This window comes from Temnothorax nylanderi, unplaced genomic scaffold (genome assembly GCF_030848795.1).
Source record: "Temnothorax nylanderi isolate EJ_2023f unplaced genomic scaffold, tnyl_v1.0 TNYL_tig0059_pilon, whole genome shotgun sequence".
NCBI classification, from domain to species: domain Eukaryota; kingdom Metazoa; phylum Arthropoda; class Insecta; order Hymenoptera; family Formicidae; genus Temnothorax; species Temnothorax nylanderi.
Window position 1 is genome coordinate 1012203 of NW_027249121.1, and position 25464 is coordinate 1037666.

General features: G+C 43.1%; 1 protein-coding gene across 11 annotated transcripts in view; it reads left to right on the forward strand.

The window, feature by feature from the left end:
• Positions 1-25464, forward strand: part of Chi (LIM domain-binding protein 2 Chi) — a 140525-nt gene that overhangs the window by 107084 nt on the left and 7977 nt on the right. For 4 of the 11 annotated variants that reach the window (XM_071707608.1, XM_071707607.1, XM_071707601.1 and 1 more), the window contains one exon: positions 10390-10488. In XM_071707608.1, coding sequence (XP_071563709.1) covers positions 10390-10488 — 99 coding nt within the window. Of the gene's footprint in view, positions 1-10389; positions 10490-25464 lie in introns of all 11 variants that reach the window. The other 7 variants (XM_071707609.1, XM_071707603.1, XM_071707605.1 and 4 more) reach the window with 3 other exon arrangements.

Below are 25464 nucleotides of genomic sequence, written 5' to 3' on the forward strand. Positions count from 1 at the left end.
CGGGGTTGACACGACAAGGGGGGTAAACGATCCGCGACGTCTTTTTTCAACCGTATGACCGAACCGGTTCCTCAAGATCGTGTAACATCTTTAAACCCGGTAATCCCACGGCAATTTAGCCCGAACAGATGTGTCACCGTTTTCTGACACCGTCATTTCGTTCGAATGCACAGAGTAGATCATTCAATCTCGACAATCGTATTCTCGCTTTCTTATCGCAAGGATATACAGTAAATATTTTACTGTAAGCTGATATTGTTGCAAACAATTTCTTACAAATGAATCATTTTGTCATTGGCGTATTTAGAGTTTAGGAAGATATGTATATCGATTACGACATCTTACAAATCGAATTTTTAAATGTGTCATCGTGGCAAAGTTAAAAGTCACCGTCCGGCGATTTCCGCGAAGCAAAAGCGGTAACGCAATTTTCGATGTACGTCGCGAAAATCTCATTAGCAGCAAAAATTCAATCTAACACGCTCGCCAAACACTACTTGCGTCGTGTATATTTACTACAGTTAAAATATCGCGTCTACCAATTTTCGCGGAGCAAAGCAAGCGATAATGCGATTTCCAATGTGCGCCGGTAAAACCTTGTTACTAGCAGCAGAAATTTAATCTAATATTTTCATTAAACTACTTGTACGATATATATCTGTGCCTTTATATTGTTTTGTATGCCGCAACCGTAATTATAATGTGCTATCTCCCAATTTTATGAAGCACCATAAGCGACAAAACGATTTTCGGTGCGTGTCGCAAAAAATTTCATTAGAGTTGAAGGTTATTCGAGTTTAAAAATCTTTTAGAAACGCTGTCCACACATTTCACCGTCAACAGCAACTTGAAAATACAGAAGCTGATATAATTTTTCGTCAAAGTACATTAATATCGATAAATTGGAATATAAGCGAGATAGTAATTAAATAATCATTATCTATGTTATGACATAAATGTTGTTTAAAAAAAAAGGTAGACGTAATGGATGGTTATTTAGCACATTCATCATTCGTACACATATTCATCAATCATGAAGACATGATCGCGAGAAATTCTGCGGCGAAGGTTAAAATGTGAGATCGCGAGGCTGCTCCATCTTTTTTATCGCTCGGTATTAATTATCAATTTTGCAGCTTGCCTTTTGGACTCTCGTTAAAAGAGGGCTCGTACCGCTAATTGATACCTAACCTAATCGTCGGGGGTCAAGGAGCAACCGGAGCAAAACAGTACCCGATCGGACTGCAAAATTTATTTTTTTCACGTTCCTCGATACATCTTGCTCGCATCCAGAGGAGCATTTGCTTTATCGAGGTGCGCATAAATCACGAAAGGTCGCTGCTTATATCTTACAGTATACGCGATCGTATATAAATATAAATATATTTTTTTTTCTTTCATATCATCATTACATCGACAGCTCGCGTATCGTTATTGTTTGCAACAATATTGAAGCAATAATCGTAAAATATAGCTACTTGACAGTACGATGTTAAAGCGTTAGGTTCACGTTTTTTTATCGATCTATTATTTAAAATTGATGATGAAATGAACGACAAACTGATATAACGCGAGATTTGCACGTTAAAATTATTTATACGGAAATAATTAAACGCACATGCTTTATGAACAGCCATCAGAAGAACATTGTGCGATATAATGAAAGTTCTTCGGTCATTCCTAAAGCTGTTTGTAAATGCATGCCTCTCCGTAAGTGACGAAATAAGGATTCCTCTTTTCTATCCTAAAGGTGTTTCGTCTGCTGCGTGGATTTCGACATAGAGTATGACGAAACGTCTTATATCGGCATCGCACACCAAATATTTAGCACTACTGAATATCCATCCGCGAATATTCATATTGCAAGTCAACCATGTTATAATTGATTATTTTTCACGTTTTTTCGATTATTCGTGCGATTAAAAATGTGATTTTGTGTTTTTTTTCTAGTAAATAAAAAGAATAACAAAAATCGCGGATCTCAGCACATAAAAAATTATTTCTTGGATTATTTTTGGAAAAGAAAAGCCTTCCCGGCCTTTTACGTAAGGTAATTGAAAACTTGTATTGTCTGCAACTATATATTATAGATTGTCATTTTTGAGCTCACAATTTGTATTTTTTAACCACTTTGTTTGCCATTTCGACCGAGAGTAAATGGTACAAGAAAGCTTAAAAATATGTATAGTTTGTCACGATTGGACTATATGAAGCGTAGTGTAATATAACATCATGATATGTTTTGTTCACGATTTGTTATAAAACCAAATAATCAAAGCTCTTCTAAGGAGAACCAAAGATAAAAATTGATAGAAATCTCGTACAATCATCGTCGTTTAAAAAATGATTTCCCGTCTGAACGTAGTGGTCGCAAGTGTCCCACGCGATTCGACGTCGTTTCTTCCTGTTCGATAGCGCAACTATATAACCCGCTGCTGCTGCCCGCGCGCGATTTCATCACGGAGAGGCTCATGCCGCTCACTTTTCCAGCAATGGCCAGCCCGAGCTGCCCGAGTTCGAAGCGAGCCGCGTGTCGCGATTATTGCTCTTTTATGGCGCTGCTGGGGCAAAACGATGGTGCGACGCGGTTCTCTCCGGTCGACCGAACGACCGCTTTTCGTCCTTTCCCACGACACGCTTGTCCGTCAATCCGTCGTCAGTATCTGCGGGTAACTCGATCGCATGGCAGCTTCGGGGGAGTTATATTGGCCGTGATCGAATCGCAGTGGCCGAGGTGCCAACAAAATATGCCTGAGGAGGGAATCGTGGTCCGCTCCTCATCCATCTCCGTGTGGGAGGAAGAGGAGCGAGAGCGGGCTGGATTGCCAGGTCCAGGTGAATTATCCAGGGTCCGGGCGGAAAAAGGGACGAATATCGCCGATAAAACGCCGTCATGGGCAGCGATAAATTGCTGGCGTGGCGGCACGATTACTGCTGCGCCAGCGACGGAAAGTCCTTGCGAGAGTATAAGGTGGGTGGCTCAACGGTCGTCGCTGCCGCTGCCGCTGCCACTGCTGCTGCTTCTGCTGCTGCGGCGGCGGCGAAGCTGAGTCGGCTGTTATTCCGAACCTGGACCAGCGAATGAATTTCTGCGTGTAATTAAGAGGAGCCCACGCGCTGCCCTTATCTACGATCCGAGAGATTTTATTTATCATGCTTGCTCACAGTGGCATTCAAAATACCTAACAATTTAAAAGAGTTTCTCCGGTGTTCGTTCCTAGAAGTGATGATAATAATTAACGACAACCGTGTTTATTATTTAATTTTACATACAAGACTCTATCACAAAATCGTGCGTCTCAACGCAAGAAATTAGACATTAGATTTGACAATATATACTTGTATACATAGTGCAAAATTTCCTCCTCGCGATATAGCGAGGAGGATTACACTTTTCAATTGTATAACTTTGATATTTTCTTTTTATTTATATATATTATATTGGAGATGATCCAGAATTACAATTACTCGTATCACCCTCAACTTTTTCGATTACTTAATACTTAATTACTCGATTACTTGATTATTTAATTACTTCTTCCTTTAAACTACTTCCTGGCACAATGCTGTATCATATCGCGTATATATATTTGACGAAAAAAATATTTTATACACTTAACATATAAATTATTATTTGTGCTTCGACTCTAAATGAGACAGATTTCTCTCTCTCGTACGGCCGCGGTGGTGATGGCGCGATTTTAGATTCGGCAGAACCATCCCTTCGATCAATACGAAAGGTTCGTTAATAGCGAATGCTGCGTCGCGCCGTCCTTCGACAGTTAGGCCACACCGGATTGCCGCACACCGCGTGCGTGTGCACGGGCTAAAGCTCGTGATAACATCCCCGAACGAGCTTGCTCGTGCCCTTTCTCCATTATTATCCTTATGACATGCAGATTGCGTATTACACGCGGTGCGTCACTTTGAAGCGCATAATGCACCGTGTATACGCGAGTGCCCCGCGGCACTGTCTGCGAAGCATCGCGCATTTGTCCTCGGGTCAATTTAACAGTTTCATCTACAGCAATTAGCTCTACCATCCTGCCTCTAAAAAGATGGAAAAGAAACCGTTAAAGAATTTTGCGACACGTGCGGATTATACCACGGGCCTCGCGCCTTCTCTCCTCTCGTTGCAGAAAAAGGCCGTTACGCTCTAGAGACGAATTAAAAACAATGTCAGTTTTCTTTCGATACAAAGAAAATGGTCTCTTTTATGTTACTAACGATTAAAAGTTAAAAACGCGACGCGTCATGCGTAAATAAGCAAGCGGCGCTCAATCATTTTCCTAGTCGCCAATTAGTTTGAGACTGATATTCTGCTACAACTAACCGATTCCATTTCCACTTAAGGCTTAATAATTGCTGATGCGAGCGATCTGCAAGTAAAATATCACCGCGAGATATTATTACGGGGAACAATTCGTCGGATCCCGCGGGCACATCAATGGACTCGATATTGTCGTTGTGTTGTCGTTTAGTAATCTGCCGGCGAACTCTCGCTCGCGACACGCGGAAAACACGCCGCGTGCGACGGATAATGCCCCGAGTCCGCGAGAGTTCAAAATATCCGGTCCACACACGTGCGTTTATACGCCTCGCGCGTTTCATTCTTCCTTCCCCGTTTTCATCTCGTCCCTCCTCTCTTTCTCTAGCTAGTAGACAAACCCCGTGTGCATACACACGCGCGCGTGCTCTTTCGACATGCCCGGCTACGTGCGAACTTCCATACATGTGTGTACTCGCGTACTATATATAGACTTCGCGGGAGGGGTTTGGGAGAGCTAGCATGACTCCCTGGCATTGATCGTACTGCCACCCCATGAGCAACCCCTAATAACACCCTCCTGCTGTCCCCCGTTTCCCCGGTTCCCGGTTCTGTCTCTCTCTCTCTCTCTCTCTCTCCCCTCCTCTCTCTCTCTCTCTCTCTCTCTCTCTCTCTCTCTCTCTCTCTCTCTCTCTCTCTCTCTCTCTCTCTCTCTATTTCTCTTTCTCACTCCTCTCCCTCGGCGCCGCCGCCCCCTCGCTCCAAACTGCGCCCTTTGCTAACCCAATCTGAGACCCCTGCAGGCGGCGGCTCTCAACCAGCGGTTCCGTGCGATGCGACGCGACACGACGCGACGTGCCGAGCTGAGCCATGCGGGCCAGCTGGCCGGTCAGCTGATTCCCAACGGCGCGGCGCGGCACGACGCGGCGCGGCGCGGAGCGAAGCGAAGCGGTGCGGTGCGGTGCGGTGCGGAGCGGCGCGTCGGGACGCCCATTAGCCACGCGAACTAAACTAAAGCCATTAACTCCCGCGGCTTAATAACGGGCGAAGCCACCCACGGCGACCTGTTTGCAAATCCCGCGGACTCCGACGAGTTGCGACGAGATATCGGCCACGCCGCCGCGCCGCGCCGTGCCGATGCCGCTTCCGGCACGAGCACGTGGGGCGTCGTACGGTGCCGACCGGAGTAATCTGACGCGGCCTGACCCCTTACCTTAACCCTTTCAAGCACGCGGCGGTTAACACGGTCGATAAACATGCGTCAAAAGTAGAAAGTACAGAGTCATATAATCGTGCTAGGAAAATACAAAATAATCTCACGAATTTTGTTTAAATTTTAAATAAATTATCTGTAGAACAGAAAGCATCATTCTCTTGATTATTTCGACTCTGACTATATGTATATTATATTACGTATGCACGGATTTTTCAATAATTAATGAATTTATCGAATGCTCGTAGTCGACATACACGTATATATTTGCGAACTTAGGGAAAGAACTGGCTAGCGACTGTTTCACGTGCTACAATCTGAAATATCGTCACGTTGGAGAAGTAAACAGATTCTCGAAAACCCGAAATGTCTAAACTTTCAGGAAGGGTCGTGGACTTATCGAACGTAAATGTCCGATGCCATAACCGAGTATCGATGGGAACGAGTCGTCGCGCAAGATAACCGCATGGCGATCGATACCCGTGCCAATGTTATTTTAGTAACTAACGATGAATTATGCCCGTCTTTTGCAATCAAGAAGAGTAAATTGCCTCAACGAAAATGTTCATCTAAGACTTACATACATAAGATTTACGAGATATCGTTATATATGTGCACAAATTTTGTAAGTTGCTAAATTATAGTTAAAAAATATTTGTTTTCTTTGACGAGAGAGCACAAAATTCTTAGGAAAATTCAGGTCATTTTCGTCAGAGAAGGAAAATTACTCGCAGATCCTCACGTCGAGCTGAATATTATTATATTTCAACGATGAATATACCGCAACGGCTCTTGAAATCGATCAATTCCCTGATTAATGGCTCTATCTTATCTGCGTTGAGTGTTTATGGTAGCCTAGCGGTATTAGACGTGCAATGAATAAATTCGCATTGAACTAGTCACTTCAAGTGCAACGAGAGAAAGGTTTTCTCTTTAATAGAACCTGAAAAGATAATTTCAGAACGCAGCGAATATCAAGAAATTGTGTTTTTATTCATTAAGCAATGTCTTTACACAACAATGTCACAATTTTAGCGTATTCTATGCGAGATATAGACTAATATGCGTTCCACGAAGCATTTGCAAGGACGTTTGTGAAAATACGTATTATACAACGTAGGAATGATAATAGTCTATAAAAGAAAATATTAATGATAGAGAAAGCAATAAATCTCCTTTGAATATTTCGTTGTAGTCCGCAAGTGTATACATGTCGTTTCTAAGGGGTACAGCCTTGAAAAATTCCAGGCCGCGTGCCGACTCGAGCGCGCGCGCGCGCCCGTTTGAGGCGCTAGTTTTTCACTCGGCGGATTAGTTCCGTATCGACGGAATGATCTGTCACGATCCTCTGCCCCCCGGGATTCGAGAGAGACGGACAGCAGGGATGCAGGAAGGCGGGCAAAAATTCTGGCGGGCGCGCTCGCGCGCAACCCGCACCGCACCGGCCGTGGTGCCGTGCGACGAATTAATTAGTTCGATCGTGCGGCACGTCTTGAATGAAAAGCCGGGGCGTTACATGCGCGCACGCCGGGGTTATTGCACGACGGCACTCTACGGCCGCTACGTGCCCCGCGTGGAATTACATTATCGAACTAAATTAGCGCGATTCAATACCGTCTTACGAAGTCGCGGCCGATTCGTCAGGCGACGCGCACTTGTTTCCGATGTGTCCGCCAGTTCCGGAGGTGATCGCGTCAGTCATCGCGTTACATCAGTTTACGCGCGATTACTATTCGACGTGACAAATTGCGAGTGTCGAATGAAATAAACGGCTAGGTGTTTAGACTATTTTTCAGAAAAAAATAATTAATATAATTTTAATTCCATTCTTAAGTAAACTTTTTACATCTAGTTTATTTTAAAAGAATATGTTGATTTCTTAAATACATGCATTAAAATAACTCGTGATTTTGTTAATATAAAAATTTCTAGTTACTATGACGTTTTATTTCTTTGTTTGATAATGTTTTTTTTATATTTAGAATTATTAGTCATAATATGTTGCGTCGAGCAATCGTTCTTGATCGAGCGATACAGCGAACGGGACGAAAGATTTGTCCACGCGTCCCGTCACTCCCCAATAAACCGTACACGATAGTGAGTTACCCCTGCAACCCTTGAGATCTCGACTCACCCCTGGCAAATCTGCTCCGCACACGTACGTACACACACGCACGCGTGTACACGCGTGCGACGCAGTGACGTGTTCGTCGAGGTCCCATATAGCGTCGATTCTCCAGAGACGAGAAAGTCCAAGTTCTTTTCCGACACGATCGATCTTGGGACAGTATTTTCTCGTGAAAAAAGAAAATCATGCCAAACTTCCTGCGTCTCGATCCGATCTGTCAACCATTCGTAATTATTCATTCTATTATTTGACTCTGTCTTATCTGATATTCTGTCATCTTTTTCTTTTCAAGTTATCGCTAAACATATTTCTCAATTTAATCAATCACGTTGGTTTTACTTTCACATAGGAGAAGTTGGCGTATCTGTTTGTCCATATATTTATCTATCATGTAGATCGCAAAGTTAGACGCTTATCTATATGCAGTTTTTAATGCTTTCTCGTGACATAGATTTCAAGAAATCTTTGCTCAAGCGATTTATCTTATCGATCGCGTCGAATGAAGAGTCAAAGGAACCGTCTTATCTTTTCGTCGAAGGCTATTTTTGACATCCTGATTTGTCGAAACCCATTTGAGCGCGTTTTCAATGTTTTAGCTAATTAAAACTAATTCCAGCTAGCTCAGCAATCGGCGGAAAAAATTATCGTTCCCTCTCGCGGGATCATTCGCATTACCGGATGTTTAGCACCGATATCGTGACATCACAAATCCGGTGGAAAATCACAGAAATCCTTCTGTGGTGGATTTTATAGATTCTGAATAAAGCAATAATGTATACTTCTGCAATGTCAGTCAAGGAACAAGTCCGAGACGCACATACGTTAGCAGTCCGCGCGCAATTATCATTCCTGCATTAGGTATCACGGGAACGTTTTATGTCTACTCTGTTTATCTTTGTCTTTCGCCGTAGCTAAGTGCGTTATAATTAGCATAGCGATTTTACAAGGTTACTGATACACGGAAGAAATCATAGCACGAGTATCACGAAGGTCGATATCACGAGTTCGGAGGAAAGTCCGACTTCGTCCGAATGCACCAGGCAGCAAGAGATCTCACATGATCTTGTATCGATAAGCTTAGCGTTCACTTTTTTCTGAACGTTCGATCTTTACCCACTCGTCTCTTTCTCGTAGATCGGAATGTTACGCGCGTCGCGTGAAATGTCGCGAGCAAACTCGTAACGTGTTAAATGTAGTATCGATCGTTGGTCGAACGTATTCCTGAAATTCGTATACCGGAAATGCGGCGCGCTCGGAGTCTCTGTGTTGCTGGAATATTCTGCGTACTCTTGTTATTAATCACCGCACCGCACTCGGTTCTTAATGATCGCTCGTCCGGCCTCGGGGCGCGAATATGCGCGCGGTACAACACCATCCCGGGCATTCTGAGCACTAAATATTATCAACGCGACGTTAATTACCCGCCGGTTAACCAACTGCTACTCCACGGGACCGACCGGGAGCCGAGGGTTTGATCCTCGATGATTTGGAAGCCATCGATTAAGGCATGTGACTGTATCCTCTCTGCTTCTTGTATTGAAAATTATGCAGATGAAAAGGAGATCATAGAAAAGGCTGTGCCAATGATTTATTTCGACATACAATTAGAATAAACGTTTCAGAAACTTTTATATTTGATCTCAGTCGAGAGAGAAAGAAACGAATCGTTTGTTTAAATAAATATAATTAACAGATTTTACAATAATGATAAATATAACAACATTCAAGATAAAAAAATTCAGAATAAATTTACGTTTACGTTCGTCATTGCAAAGTTATTGCAATCAGTTCGTCGTTGTACCGGTTAATTTGTGAAAATTGGACATACCAATATCCAATTGGTATAATATATGTTTGATAATGTTATAATTGATCCGTGACATTAAATTATTGGCGTCTAAATGATCGCCGACAATTGAACTGACAGCATAAATACGACGACCTTCGTGTCATTATGAATTTGATGTAGCATTAGTTCACCAGCTGAGCGACTAAACTTTCGTCGTCGATACACAATTACGTGCATGCATTGTTTAAAAATCAGTTTTAAAAGTCTTCATATTCGCAGGGTAACTTGTACCGAAGTTCTAGACCAAAACTTTATTTAAATCGTGCTTTTCTATCTTAAAGGAGCGTCCGAACTGCCTCGATGAGAGAACGTTACATATATATGTTTGAAAAATACTTTTTTTAACGGTGATTTTCACTAGGAAAACAAGCCTGAATTTTTGGAATATTTGAATTTCGAAAATGTCATTGAGAGAAATCGGAACTTGCAAAAATTAAATTGTTACAATATAACCTAGCATCCTTATTCCAGAATTCTGGAAAATTTATTTCGATAATATCCAGCGACTCTAAAGTAATAATTTCTCAAAGTTCTTTCGAGGAAGTCGATTAGAGATCGGCGTTGTTGCGCCCGGGCCCTTCGACACTGTCACCGGTTGAAACCTCCGCTTCCGTAACGCGGCGAGTTAAAGGGATCGAGAATTGGCGCGGTCGTGGTGAAAGTCGTAAACTACATTTCGCGAATCTGTGCCATGTCCGAGCGCGTTTTGCGACGTGCCCGCGCTCGGAGAGGGCCAACCAACCGGTAGTATTAATCACGTACCCCTCGGGGCCTTACGAAAATTCGCGCAGTGTGGCGACGCGACGCGACGCGACGCGCGACGCGACCGGGACGACGTGTTGCATGCATGAAACATTCGCGACGCGCACACACGCGAAAATAACACGCTATACACAGCACACCTAACATGAGCGATCGGTCTGATCTGACAGATCGTTGCCTGTCCCCAGGAGGCATACTCCAGCCTATGGCTACAGCCAACCGGACTACAGGCTCCACGAGTTGAACAAGAGGTTATCGCAGCGCACGGAGGTAAGTACACTTTCGAATTCATTTCTCTTTTCTCCTCGTTTCCACTCGCGTGTATTATTGCGCGTATTTGATGTACGAGAGTCCAGCGAGTCTCACTTACCCTTTGTCGACCCTCCGTATACTCGCGCGATTTATCCGTGCGCGCGCACGCATGCGATCACGTTCGCATGTTTGATGCGCGATCGATTCCATAAATTATTCACGAGACAAATCCCGCAAACGTGTCTTTAATATCAATTTCTAAAAAAAAAAAAAAAAAAAAAAAAACGAAGTAAAAAGTTGAACGAGGCTGATGGATACACCAGACGCCAAACTCAGTCGCGTTTAATTGTAAAATATATCGTTCTTGTGTGTGATTTAAATTAAAAAGTCTTGTCACTCGCGGCATACAGGACCCGAAATTCCTGATACTTAATAGACTACAATTATTATACGCGATGGTTTTGTCAATTTTCCGATTATCATGTAAACAAAGGGAAATGTGTTTTTTTTTTTTGTAAAACCTGGAAAATAAATATTCCTTTGAAACGATGAAAAAAATATTTGCGGCATCGAAATGGTCAGCGCGACGAAATTTACGGTATGCTTAATCAAACGCGCTATATTTATCGCAATTCGAGATTTCGTTATTTTGATAAAGGTTATTGCACGCCGTTTTGTTTAATCGCGCTTGTTAAATCGCTCGCAATTTTCATCCGCTTCTGACGTTTGTGTTGTGAAAAAAGCTTGAGCACAACTTCAAAATCAACTTTTCTGTCGTATTTATGCGAAAAATACAACGAGAAAGATTCTAAGTCTCATTCATATTCCAATGGAATTATTTACAAAAAAATATATAATGCGCGAGACTAACAAACGAAAGCAATAGGAATAAGTGCGTATAGCTTTGATCACATCTCACAATTATTTCGCCTTCGGCAAAGTCACAAGATGAATGACGAGCTATTTACGCGGAAAATGCTCTCGTCCGAAACATAGTAAGGGAAATCTTCTTCTCTAAAGCCCCGCGCTCGCGGCTTTTTGTAACACTATAAAATTATCTGGCCCATATTCCGCCGGCAGATAAACCAACCTCTTTTGAGAGATTCACGATAATGGCGATAAGATATGATCCAGGGAACACATTGTTGTTCGCGCGCACATGTCGTTCTATTCATCGGGTCGATTTTGGACCGTCGAAGATTAATCGAGGTTACATGCTAAAGAAAACTGTGCTATCGCGCGTCGTGAGCTTAGCTTACCTTTGATTTTGATGTTTGCAAATAAATCACATGCTGTTCAATCAATATATTTATAGAATGATAAAATAATATAGAATGAAAAAAATGACATATAATGATAAATATTTATCTAATTAAAGTTAGCTTTAAAAATTATAATAGAATAATAACACCAAAAATTTACAAGATATTTTTTATAATGTAACTAAAATTTCTGTACACGATATTACGATAGTTTTAAGTGGAATACATTTAAAGTAATGCCCTACATTTTGACATTTGTTAGTAAAATCAAAAATATGATGGAACCTTGTAACGATTCTGAATATAAATCGCTTTGTCGTCGCTATCTCTGTATGGGTACTCATAAGTCGGTGCTACGTATACACGTCGAAAATTATTCCCCATCAACGACTCGCAATTTACGACAGGCAGCAGTGATCATATATATTCCTTTTTGAAGGTTTGATACTTCGCGGAGTAGTGGTCAATATGTCATTAGGATTGAGTAATGCGAGAGAAGAAAAAAAGAAAGCGCCCGGGGTTAATGCGTTCTAATGAGCCTCCGCTTCTAGTACCGCGTTCATTAATCTTCGAGTCGCGGATGGACAACCGGTCTTCTTCCCTGGGAGGTCTCGATAAGCGGCCCGAATAAATTCTTCTGGTTTCTGTCGTTAGCGTCGCATAAGAGAGGAGCGGCAGGCGAAGTGGCCGGCTGTCAGTGTCTTTCGAGATTGTATACGCGTGCCAGCACGAAAAACTTTACCGCGTGTTTAGCTCTTGTCCGACGAGTTTTCGGAACAGAGTGTCACGACGGACACTTTGCGAGGCTTTCTTTTTAAGTTCCTGCTTTACTTTTTCAATGTACAGTTTTGTAACAGATATTATTGCGCCAACTAAAATATCCGAGTAGGATTCTTATCGAGCTACCATTTATCGACATCTTTTAACGCTATCAGTTTTGCAATTTTATAAATTCTACGAGAAATATACATAAATTTTTTTCTATGCATCTCTCATTCGTTAAGAAATACGTAACATATATTCTACTGAAGGGGCAGAAGACAGAATGATTTCTTTTCATTATCTTCGATTATCTTGGAAACACGTTGCTCTTCTCGCGATTGTAAATGCATAAGTCATCTTGCTCGGCCATGTCTGAAAAGTACCTACGCGAACGGTACTTCGCAATGAAAGGAGACATTTTTTCCTGACCGCATTCGTATACGTACAACAATCATCTCGGCGAGCGCCGAGCTATTCGAGTTGCTCTTCTCTCTCTTTTGGTCATTCTCGCGCGCGGCGCACTGGGGACTGGGCGAGTGCGAATTATATTTCGCTGGCACAAGCATATATGAGATCGCGCGCGCGAGAGAGAGAGAGAGACAAAAAAGGAGCGTACCTGTCAATATATGTATACGCATGTATACATGTGGACCGCATCGATCGTTACGCGATAGGGGAAAGAAAAGGTCAGAATCGAACCGGCATATTGCAATTGCTTTTACTTATGCATACTCGGACCATATATTCCGCGTACTCGACCCGAATTCGCGTTTAGGCCGTCGACGTAAGTAATTATCGGCTTTCCTCTCCTTTTTTTTCTCGCAAAGAGAAATTCATCCTTTTCATTTGTTTTTTTACCAATTTCAATTGGTCTTCCTTGAAGCAAACGCCGATTTTATCCCAAACGAATTATGCAATCGGCGGTTGAAATCCGGCGGTCCGGACAGCGTTTGTGCGCGTTCAACAAGCAGAACGAAATCGCGTGGCGCCCGCCGATAGATCAAAGCGAAAATAAACTCTTCGTTAAAAAAACATTTACGTACACTATCGGGATATTAGTGCGCGCGCGTGAAAGTGGCGCCTCTCGGTGAAATTACGATGTGTCGTATGGCGGTTAAAATGAGCGCAAAGAGAGTTAACGCGTCCGCTTGCAAGCGCGCGTTTATGCCACCTTTTAATGCCCGCGACGCGTTTCGACAAGCCAATCGGACACTCTTGCACGCAGCGCCAGTTTTATTTTATGAATCGCGCCCGGCGGCGACTTCGAGTGAGAAGAGCGTAAAAACAAAAAAAAAAAACGTTTTTCACCGCGACAATGTAACCGAAGCGCCATTACCGCCGCGGCCATCGCATCGGCCAAAGATTACAAACCCCGTGCAATCTCTTTGCCCCGAACGAATCGCCGGTGATCGTTTTTGCAGTAAACGCGTTGTTTAATTGTAACCGGAGGTTGCGGTCAAACGTGTCCGTCGGGGAAAATTGCGGGAAAATACGGTCGACGCAGCGCGTTAAGCTCGAGGACCGCAGAATTTTGGCCAAAAAAAAAATTTTTTTTCAAAAGAAACTTCTCGACATTTTACAAAATACTTCGCAATTAAATATAACGACAGCGAGCTATACAAAGAAGTTAGAGAGAACAAAGCTCTTTTGATTTTCAGCAAGCACGTGCCAAGATAAAAAAAATATAAATTTCTCTCGGAAATATCGCGGGTCTCTCACGTGATCTAGCACGCGATCACGACGAGCGGCTTCCATAAACTGCAGTTGCAATGATTGTGCACGTGAGTCGCGCCGCTACTCATGCGTTTTGACCTGTGCGTCTCACGACGACAGGCGCACGTACGAGACGCTTTTGAACACGACCGCGTAAAGCCGACAGGAGCAATCGAGACGTGAAGCATCGCAAAGACAGCGGTCCAAATTTCCATGTTACAATCCTTTCGAACCGTGACGACCCGCTTCGGCATCATTTCACTTCTTCCCTTCGTTTCCTCTCGTTCGGTTGACAATGTAGAATATTCCAAAATTAGACAAAATTCAATTCTTTGATTTAATTATCGAGTTTTTTAAAATAAAAATTTAATTTGGTTAATTTTCTCTCGCTTTTTTAAATATGCAGAATTACATGTCTCAGTAGTATTAAATTAAATTTCAAGAAAAGTTTACTTATTGAAATTTTAATACTTATTTATTTTAATTGGAAACTAAATTCGTTAGAAGCTTCTTGTATATAACTTAAACTTATGAATGATTATGCACGTGTATTAAAAGTTGACTCCAGGTTAGTCTCGGTCATTGCACAACCATTCTATTTTCGTATGTAACGTAGGGTTCTGTACTCTTAACTTGATATTCAGTCACACAACACGACGTTCCTTTCGTTTTGTACTACTCTTTTGTAACGTACACGTTGTTATCTACTTTTCTTTCATTTTTCTTTGTAAGTTTTTCTTTGTATTTACTATTTGTCGTGTATACTCATATATCATGTATAGTATCCTGAGAGAGTTTACTACTCTCTCTCCCTCTCTCTCTCTTTGGAACACGAAATAAATTCTACTCTAGTCCTTCTCCGCTCTCTCTCTCTCTCCACTCTTCGTGTTTTTCGACCAGTCTCTATTCCTCCCGCGCGCGTGGACACACGCGTACACATGCACACGCCCGCGCACCCGTTCGCGAAGTTTAGCAAACGACATGGCGTGTCCCACGGTCATAAATCATCTTTCCTCGCGCTATCGTCGCATCTCGTGCGTTGTCAGCATGCGTTTGCAAGGTTCACCGCCATTTCTTCCGCTGCTTCCGTCAGCTCCGTGTTAACGTCGCCGCAGAGACGAGAAAAGAATATCTCGGACCCCGTCATTGACCATCCTTCGATTTGTAATGATACTGATGTTGAAACAATGAAGACTCGATCGATTCGTGATCAAAATCTAATCTAAAAGAGAAAAGAAGAAGCCGGCGCAGATATTCTCCGGGCGTTGCGAATGCGTCGTCGCGCGAATCATTCTGCGTATACTCGCAGGTATAGTACAGCGACGCTGTTTGATTATGTCGAAGTCAAGTCAGTGATTAAATATATTTACCGTTTACCGTTGCTTCGTCAAATGTATATACAAGAGTGATTGATGGGAGGGTAAATAAAGAATGACGCAGTCATTTAAGAAGAAGGAAGTGAAAATGAAAAGAGCTCGCGTAGATTATCTAAAAAACTATTGTACTTAACAAGGAGTCTGTTAAATACACACATGCAGGAAATAGAATCGCGATGATTGGCGAATAAAAGAAGAATAAAAAATAAATAGCATTTTTACCAGAAAAAAAGGGGCCGCGTTCCATCGTACATATATAAGCAAGCTTATAGAAAGCCGTGTGACCTGTAGTAGAGATGAACTATGTTGATTAGCTCGTAGTCAAACTTGCACTAAATCTCTCTTCTACGGCTATCCGATGTACCCGTAATTGCACGAGCATAATTAGCATCTCGCGTAATCGCGGGATATGCGCGGACAAAATTTCGTGCGTTATTAATTTAAATGGCAATCGGCGCAAATCGTGTAAAATGCCATCCAGTTCAAGAATCTGACCGTTCGCCTTGAATCGCTTACGAAACGAATCGACGTTGATTCAACACTTGATTCTAATCCAGCCGCATTGATCCCACTGCTGAACTTTATACGCGCTGCGTATTAATAATAATAACATTATAAATATGTTGTGATATTAATAATACGATGTTAATAATAATGCTAAAATTATGCTGATCGTTCGCTTGCAACGCTGCATAATATTTTTAGGTATTATCAATTGTCAATCGATAAGAAGAAAATATTAATTTCGATGCGTAAGAGGATTACTAACGATCGCCGAAATGCCATTCGCAGCATTTTTACGCTGCGGTTAGAAAGAGCGAGAGGGAAGGGGATCAGAGAGAGAACGATGATCGGAGAGCAGCTAAGTGTACCGTTACTGCAAAGTTTGGCGTAGTGTTGCCTAAAGTTACCTAGACGAAGACGAGGAGGAGCGAGAGAGAAAAGCGGGAAGAGAAAGAGAGGGCGACCGATTTACAAAGTCGAGAGCGAGAAGACCGGCTAGAACAAAACAGAGAAAAAAAACTGGCTGGCACGGGTATAGGAAGAAGCAACGACTAGTCAGCAACGACCGCTTCGGTGTCGCGAGTACGCGTCTAGGAATTCACGTTCCTCCAGTCCTCTTGCGCGGGAAGATCTCCGTTAATCTAACATGGGACGAATAAAATTACGATCGATTTAAATATTTGGTACTCACATTGATAAGCAGAAATCGGAAGATCGAGTAAAATTGGTTTATAATTAGCAATCGGCTCATTTTTTAAAATGTATAACTTCTCTATGGATTTTATTTATAATATAAACAATGAAGAAAAAGATTAAAGTCGCTGGTGTTAGTCAAAGTTAGTGTCGAGCCTTTGGGCAACCGGGCCACTTGTACTTGAATTCTCGATGTTCTCAATTCAGAGTATTAGCGAATCTCAGCTCGCGACTTTGCTTCAACGGAAATTTCATTTGAGACTTGCCAGGAAAGTTAAAGACTGAGAGAGGTTGCGAGACACTTTGTGCGGAGAAGACATCGTCTTCAAATTTATCAAAGAGAATACTTCTAAAAATATTTTCAGTCTCGAGGCACCTGTACAATTACTCTCGAATATGATGCGTATTGTTAATCGCTAAGATAAAATATTTAATTAAGGAGCTCGCGAATGCATTAAAGCAAAGAGGAAGAGTAATAAAATAAATGCTCGTCTCGAAAGGAGATCGAGAAATCTGCAATGTATGCAAGAGAAGTGAACATGTATGGAGATCGATGAAATTTGAATCAAAATGGATGAGTCCATTCTTCCGGACAAATGCGATAGTACATAGGAGAAGATTCTGACTCCTCTCTGCCCTCTCTATCCCCCCCCCTTTCTCTCTCTCTCTCTCTCTCTGCTTCTGTTCGTCAGTACCGGTTAGGGCTAAATCGATTTCCGAACGCACTGCTTCGAATCGGTAGAATCTAAGCTTGAAAGAAGCTTATAGCACAATCGGATAGAACATGGCATCACTACGAAGCGTGGGCGTGCAGTTGACGACGGCTCGGACCAGAATTAACGCGTATGGCGGTTGCGTGAAACGCGGGACGGCCAAGGTGAGTTCGTGTGCCTTAAAATTAATTATGAATAAAGTTTCAGTCGTGTCGGAATAAGAACAATGTATTCGCGTCGTATATAGGGGCGCGATCGAATCAAACGAGGGTTTCAAAGGCGAGTTTCGCGCACGATTTTCACGTGTTTTCTTCGTCTGTTGGATTATATTAGAGCTCTGGACAATCGCAGTGGCCGAAGTTCCGAAATATGACTCCCGAAGATAAAAATATCTAATAACAAAATCGAGGAAGGATCTTAATGAAAGCGGATGAGAACGAAGCCTCAAAGCAATATAATGACCTACTAAGGAAGCTTTGGATGTACCGTGGTACCTCGGGTTCAATAGGAAACACTATCTCTACGATAAAGCCGGTCTCGATGTATATTACATCGATTTTATCTTAGAAACTGAGAAAAAGATTTAATGGACGGGGATGGAGCCGGGAGAGAGAGCCAGGACCGAATGTGCATAATGACTTAATAGAGGGAATGCGCCGCTCGGGAAATTGGGGCGAAGTAATTATTTCGAGTTCTGAATATACAACGTTGGCACATAGTTAGCGACACGCCGTGAATTTCGTGTTTTGGATACATCTATTGTACATTTAATGTTATCGATAACAGAAGAAAGTTAATTACTCCGCGAAAAATTATGGAATGAATACATGGCGCGGGTACATTTTGTAATAAAAGACATTAAAGTTATCTGTGCATAGAATTGTACTGGATTGACGAGTTAAAACTTCTGTATTTATTTGCATCCACAAAAGATTTATAATGCAAGCTGCCGCGACAATTCAAATGAAGACGAAGAAGAATCATAAAACTCGCAAACTCCCCTCTCCGTAGACGTGATAGACAAAGACAAAAAGATTTTCACATGAATCGCTTAAATTAATTTGAACAAACAGATGTGCCGAAGGGATGTAAGTTGCTGCCAAATCGGCGATCTTCAAGTGGATTGACTCTCGTATGCCACGGTCGTACTTTCCATGCAATTTTTCATTCATTCATTCTCTCTCTCTCTCTCTCTCTCTCTCTCTCTCTCGTTCTCTCTTTCTCTCTTTCTCTCTGCTGGTCGTTTGCTGATCGTGTTCACGAACGTCACGTCTGCGTCGGAACCACTACTCAGTTCCGAACGTATTACGTCGTATTACGTCGGAGAATGTGTAACAATGAAACCGATGGAGCCTTAATGGAGGGCACATCGAAGGGAAGCTTCCGAGGACGGTCAGGCTTGAAAAGAAAGAAAGGGCTCCGAGCGTGCGCGTTCTCCGCTCGCGTCCTGGAACCGAACGAAACGGAACCGAGCGGAACTTGACGTGCTTTCTCTTCGATACTTTCTCGGGGCCGTCATTTCTTCTCCGCGCGACGCGACGCGACGTGCCGCCTTTCCCGATGAACCATACGCGAAAACTATCTTCGTGTCACTCGTCGCCGTTAATTAATAGTAGCTACGTCCTTCGGTCCCGTGCATGTACGTTTTTTTTTAGATATCGCATTTATCGATCGCAAATAGACGACTTTTTAATTTTTTTATGATCATGTAATAGAAACGAAATCGCCTTTTATCACGGCGAAGATTTAGTTTAGCGATTGACTAATGATCGCATGGACGTCGTTCCAAATATCAATTAGCTGCGGCCAATTCGCCAGAGAATCGGGGCGTGAAACGAGAAAATGGGTACACATTTTTATTCGCCGTGGCCGCGATCTTGGGCGTTATGCGGCGGCCGGTTTGCGTAAAGCCGAGGCGGTAAACGTAAATAAAAGTGAATAGCGGGGAGTATTAAGGAAAAAAAGAGGATGCAAGATAATAAAGGAAGGATGGGAACGTATTATCTTGTCTTGGGCGCGGGAATGATACGAGCGAATGAAACAGCAGATAAAAATGAAAAGAATAGGAAGGAGAGAGAGAGAGAGAGAGAGAGAGAGAGAGAGAGAGAGACTGCGTGTATAAGGAAGACGCACTGCAAAAACGGAGATGATGACTAAAGCTGCGAGACAAAAGACGAGAATCGCCATGTACAATGTGAACGTTCTTAAACGAGTTCTGATACACTGTAAAGGCAGGCGGCGGTATTCGCGTATACTGAACGGTAATTAACGGCGCAAGAAGAAGAAGAAGTTTCTTAACCGGTTCGCCACCGATATGAAAACGAGTTTCTCGGGATTATGTGTATTTTCTCCATGTAACCCTTTATATACAGTTTATCGAGGTGATACATGACCCGGTCGTAATAATACGGAGACTTTTTTTACGCCGCGTTGAATTAATGAAGCGATCCGAGATATTTATATGCAGTTTCCGATCGTTGTAAATCTTGCGGCGAAGTAATCTCGTTACCATTGACCGTAATATATTCGTTACGGCATATCAATACCTCGGAGCGATTACAATCTGCGCGGAGCGAAGCTCCGTGATTCGAATGCGAAAAATGTCTTACGTCCGCGTAGATAACGCACATCTTTCTACTTCCGGCTCCCAGAGTTTGCCCTCGGAATTAAGGTCGCGAATTCCAGAGCTTTCACGTATCTTCGATCGATATGTATGATTTATATTTCGACAAGATAGAACGATATCAGTCCGAGTCTAAAATGTCTATAACGTTTGTGCCTGCGCGATTCTGCAGAAAATAACTTACGAGATAGGAATGATAAAAAAAGACGCATATAAATCGGACTGTCAAAGGGCCACTGCGATATAATGATATCACGCACCGATACTGCGTATCCGTCAAGAATCATAAAGATATTTAGGTGAGATTACGGTTTCCTCGCGGTTCGAAATATATCGACGTCGCCCAGTTGCGTCTAGGTATGGTTTTTGCGGGCGGAGTACTACTCTTGTAGTTTCGTTATTATATATAAAGAAAAAACTAACAGAACGTACGGCGGACATACGAACATACCGGAAACTGTCCATTACTACGTAGTTTAACGTAGAAGTAGAAACGTATTTAGCGTGCTTTACATGTAAGCACGACAAATTGGAGATTAAAGGGACGGGGATGCCGCGAGAGACACACACACACGGCCGGGGATTTTTTCTTCCTCCGCCGTGCGCGATCTCGCGGGCATTCCCCGTTTCGGCACACGTTACTCAGCGAAAGAAAGTGCATTAATTTCCATCGCTGGACTTTGACGTACGCGAGAGAGATCCACTCCCAGCTATGACGTGGAGCATTTTGACTGTGACTGATGGCGCCTCATTTACCCTCCGCGCGCGGTTTCCTGCACACCCGCTATATGCGATTCTACACGCGCACGCATTTCTTTTCGCTAACGCGCCCTTCCGGCCCTTTTTCCCTTTCGACTTTCGCGTATCTCGTCATGCGGACGCGATAATTTCACGATTACGATAAGGCAGCGTAAGGAACGGCGTCGGCGAAGTAGCGTCATGGCTCGTTAACGATTTATACAGAGCGGAATTCTAGATTTTCCGAGTGAATATTTTTTCGAGTGAAGATTAGCGATTTGAATCTATCTTTATTTCAAGTAATTGAGCTCACCTATACATTTAAGATCGTAAAATTTATATATTTTTAAAGCAATTACGTTGTTAATATTACGTGAAAATAATTATGTTTGAACAAGTAACATTTAACGAGGGAACTCAGGGAAATTAATTTGGATTTTTAACGTATTTACGATTGAAAATGAAAACTCGTATGATCAGATTGCATTTGTACAGAAAATAGATGAAAGAGAAATGGTGGTGTTTGTAAACAGCACAAACGGTACGTTGCACTTTGAAGAAACACTTTTACAAACAAAGGTTTATAAATTTTGTGACAAATTATTTTTGTTATATCGAGAGATAAAAATTATCATTTGTTATTTGAATTTTTGAATATTTCCAGTACCAGTGGTGAATATACATATATTAAATTTTGTTTTATAGAGAGACACGTCTCTCAGATAGAATGTCAAAATCGATAAATTTTTTGCCCGAAGTAATCAGCCTTCTGTAGTTCATTTCTTTCCACACTTGAGGTATATAAAGGGAAAACACCCCCGAAAATTTTGCCTGAAGAAAAATATTCCCTTGAGCGAACTCTCCTCTATAAGAAACGAATTTCTGAGACATCCCTCGGTACATCCGGAATATCCAAGTGCGAGCTAATAAGTACGAAATTAATAAGCATTATTAATACATCAACGCGTCGCGTTTGTAGGAGACGACGCAACCTTTTGTAAAAATGACGGATTTCTACGGAAAAATTGGTTTTTTCCGCGAGGGAAACTTGAGACCCCAGGGGAGAGAGCGAGTCCGTAGCGTGCGGGTGTCGGCGCGGTGACGTCGTTGCGCGAGATGACGTTATCGAATGCAAAAGCCTCCGTTACACGGTTATCGAACACTTTTCACATTTTCCATCGCGCACATCCGTCACGTCGTTCGCTCGCTCGCTCGCGCTACCGTACTCTCGCGTAGGATAAAAATAGAGGCAAATATCATCGCGGTTGTTCTTCCGCCGCGCCGGCGCGCGCGCGCGCGCGCTCGCGTGCCCGCACGCACGTTTCACGTCGCGAGCGCGAGCGTACGCGCAAATTCGATGCACCTTTTGCGGGCTAATCGAGGCCGCGGATAAGTATAGGTCGGTCTGTCGCGGATGTGTTTACACGCGAAACTTACGCGCGAGTACGAGCGTGCAAGGCTACCAGACACGCGGAGAGAAGATCAAGTTCGGCCAAGGTTGAGAACCGTCATGGGAGCCTGGGTAATAAAATGAGGGCCCCTGCTCTCCCCTGGGGGTGGGGCCCCCTCGATAACCCATATTGTACCCCCCATCCCCTCGTACTTCCCCCCTACGTTCGTCCCTCGCGCCGCCGCCCCTGGCCGTATATACTTCGATCGGCCGGAAGAGTTTTGTCCGGGCTCGTCGCGCTAGAGAGAAATCCTATCGAATCTATCTGTCGGCGACCCGTGTGCCCGAAATTTCTCAAAAATGGTGGTTGTGCGGCGGGGAATTTTTGCAAATTTTTGATATAGCGCGCGATCACCTGGGCCACGGGCTTGCCCGCGAAAAGGATTTTCGCGAGAAAATCGAGAGGTGGAGCGCGCCGACAATACTTTCGCGGCGGCGTATATACACGATCATATACCACCCCTAGTCTCCCCACACCCCCCTAACAACAGTGGGGTGGTACAGTCCCGGCGAAGAACCGACGGCAACCCCGGCGTATAGTCCGCGCTGCCAGTCGGGACGCGCGAAAAATCACAAAAGTGAAGAATGGACGCGTAGGATGAAAAAGGCGGATTTCGACGGTCGATTCGCGACGAACAGGTTGAAAAAAATTAGGAACTGAAACCGATGCAATTCTGCCTTCGAGCATTCACGTCACGAGCTCGAGAGAAAATTCTCTACTATATTTGCAAGTATAGAAACGCGATTGTTAAACGATATTACACGAATATAAATTAATTCGCGAAATAGTTAACTTTAAAATATACTATTTGATACTGCCCGTGTAGCTATAATTGCTTTCTCTTCTTTTCTATACATATTATGCGAATTAATTTATTTCTGTGTAATATCATACGTAGAATTTATAATGTAAAATATATTTTTCCAAATTTATAACAGTTAAATTGATCTAAATTACATCCAATTACTACATCCAACTACATCAGCCTCTTAGCCTTCGAAAAAATCATGATGAGCTCCAGCATCCTTTCGCAGAGGGCAAGATCAAGATCTAAGTATTCAGCGCTAAATGCAACTATTCAATTTCTGTATCTCATCGGTTTAACGCGGGTTAAACGCGGCTGTCGCAGAGTCTCGGTGCTAAAGTGAGATGAGAATCAAAAGACGGCCGTAAGTTACAACCGTGCTTAGCCGGCGAGAATTCGAAGGGGGGGGGGGGGCAAGGGCGAGAATTTTGGGAGGAGACCGAGGACATGGGGGGAGGGGGCAAAGACACATCGGTCGCGGGCAGTCTCGAGAATGGTCGGCACGGCCGAATCGATGGAAAGAAATTTATTCGTCGCGAGCGCCGGCGGCGGGTTTAAAATACGGCGTCGACGTTGAGACGCCGACGCCGCCGTCGCCGCCGTCGCCGCCGCCGCCGCCGCCGTGTCAGCGGGGTAACGCTGCGTCGCGACGCGCTACCTGGTAACACCGTGGAATTACAACGGATTCTTTCTCGTCGCGCCGGTATGCCGGAATCGGACTGGAATTCGCGGAGACTCGATGCCGGGCATTTTTTCGACGCGGCGCGGCGCGGCGGCGAGACGTCGAGCCGAGCCGAGCCGAGCCGGTGGAAGCGCGGTGGCCTCGCGCCGCCACCCGGTTATTACGACGCGCGTCCGAACGGACGGACAGGACGACTCAGCCCGAGCGTGGTGGACCTCCGCGCTTTTTGTTTTTTTCCTCTTTCTCCTTCTCTCTGTTACGGGGCCCTGGACAAATTGAATTTAACTCCGCCGCTAATACGGCCGGGCCGCTCCGAAAAACGCGCGCGTCCGGAACGCGCGAAAATCACGCCGCGATTTATGTCCGCGCCCTTTTTTCCGCGCTCGCCGCTTACGGGATCTGCGTCGGTTTCTTTCTACGTAACGTTAGAGCTGCAGTTTATTTTGACGAGCCGAGCGTTACATAAAATATCTTTCTATTTTCGGCAATTTCTCGAAATAATTTTGCAGGGAAACTGGAAATATGTTAAAAATGCAGAGAGTGGCGCGACATCGGGTTTCGTACAATTATTTGTTAATGATGTTAAAAACATATTTTGAATATTATTAATAAGTTTTAATATTTTAACATTTTAATATTAAAAACACTGCGGAATGTGTGTAATACCTGTATGCCTTTTTTTGCGAGTGCTCTTTTTGTCGGCGTGGATTCAAGCGTCGTACTTTTCTGTACGTTGTCCCGCGACCATCGCAATTTTCGCTGTTATTAACTTGGGTGAATGAAAGTATACGGTACGTATGTATGAACGTCGCTTTTTGTTATTTTCCTTGTCACTCGCATGGCGTATAGTTTATGGCGGAGAGGGAACCAATTTTTATTGCGGGAATAATATTGAATTTCGACAGTTCGCCGCAGCGAGGACGACGCAAATGCGAATTTCTTGCCCGCCGCCGGGAGAGATGGTTTTTGGTCAAAACGGGAGAATTATCGGACGGAATATGTAGAATCAGATAGAATGGCCGAAACGCGAGTCGAATTGTAAGAAAATTGCAAAAGCATGATTCCGTACGTATCGTACATTATTCGCTCGTCGATCGCATGACTCGTTAATTAATATCGAAGGAGCTGCGTACATAAGAGTATGGGAAATACAACTGAATTTGAATCTCGTTTTTCTGAATCTCTTCATCTTTTGATCTCGATATGTAAAAATATATGATAAAAAGAAAGAAAGCGGTTTAGCAGATGCAGCAATATTGTTCGCTCATTTATTTTATAGCTCCTTAAGATATAAAGAAGCTAGTATGAATGACAAAAAAATAGTTTGTTATTCTCTTTTAACTCTTTAACTTTTAAATACAGAAGGCCACGTCAGAAATAAAACCATTTAACGTGATTAGTATGAATTAAAAACGTATGCGTTTAGCCGCTACATGACGAAATGAACTGTACCGAAACGGTTACCAAGATGGATATCCATCAATCAATGTGTCAACAAGTATATATTATTATTCTTTCATGACGAGAGGTTTCGCGGGGATATCAAATACTCATCGTATATTCGCGAAATATGTTAATTTAGTAGGTAACATGTCGGTGCAATGGATAAGAAAAATTATTAATAACAATTGTTAATTTATTAGAATGTTTCGCACATATTTATGGAAACGT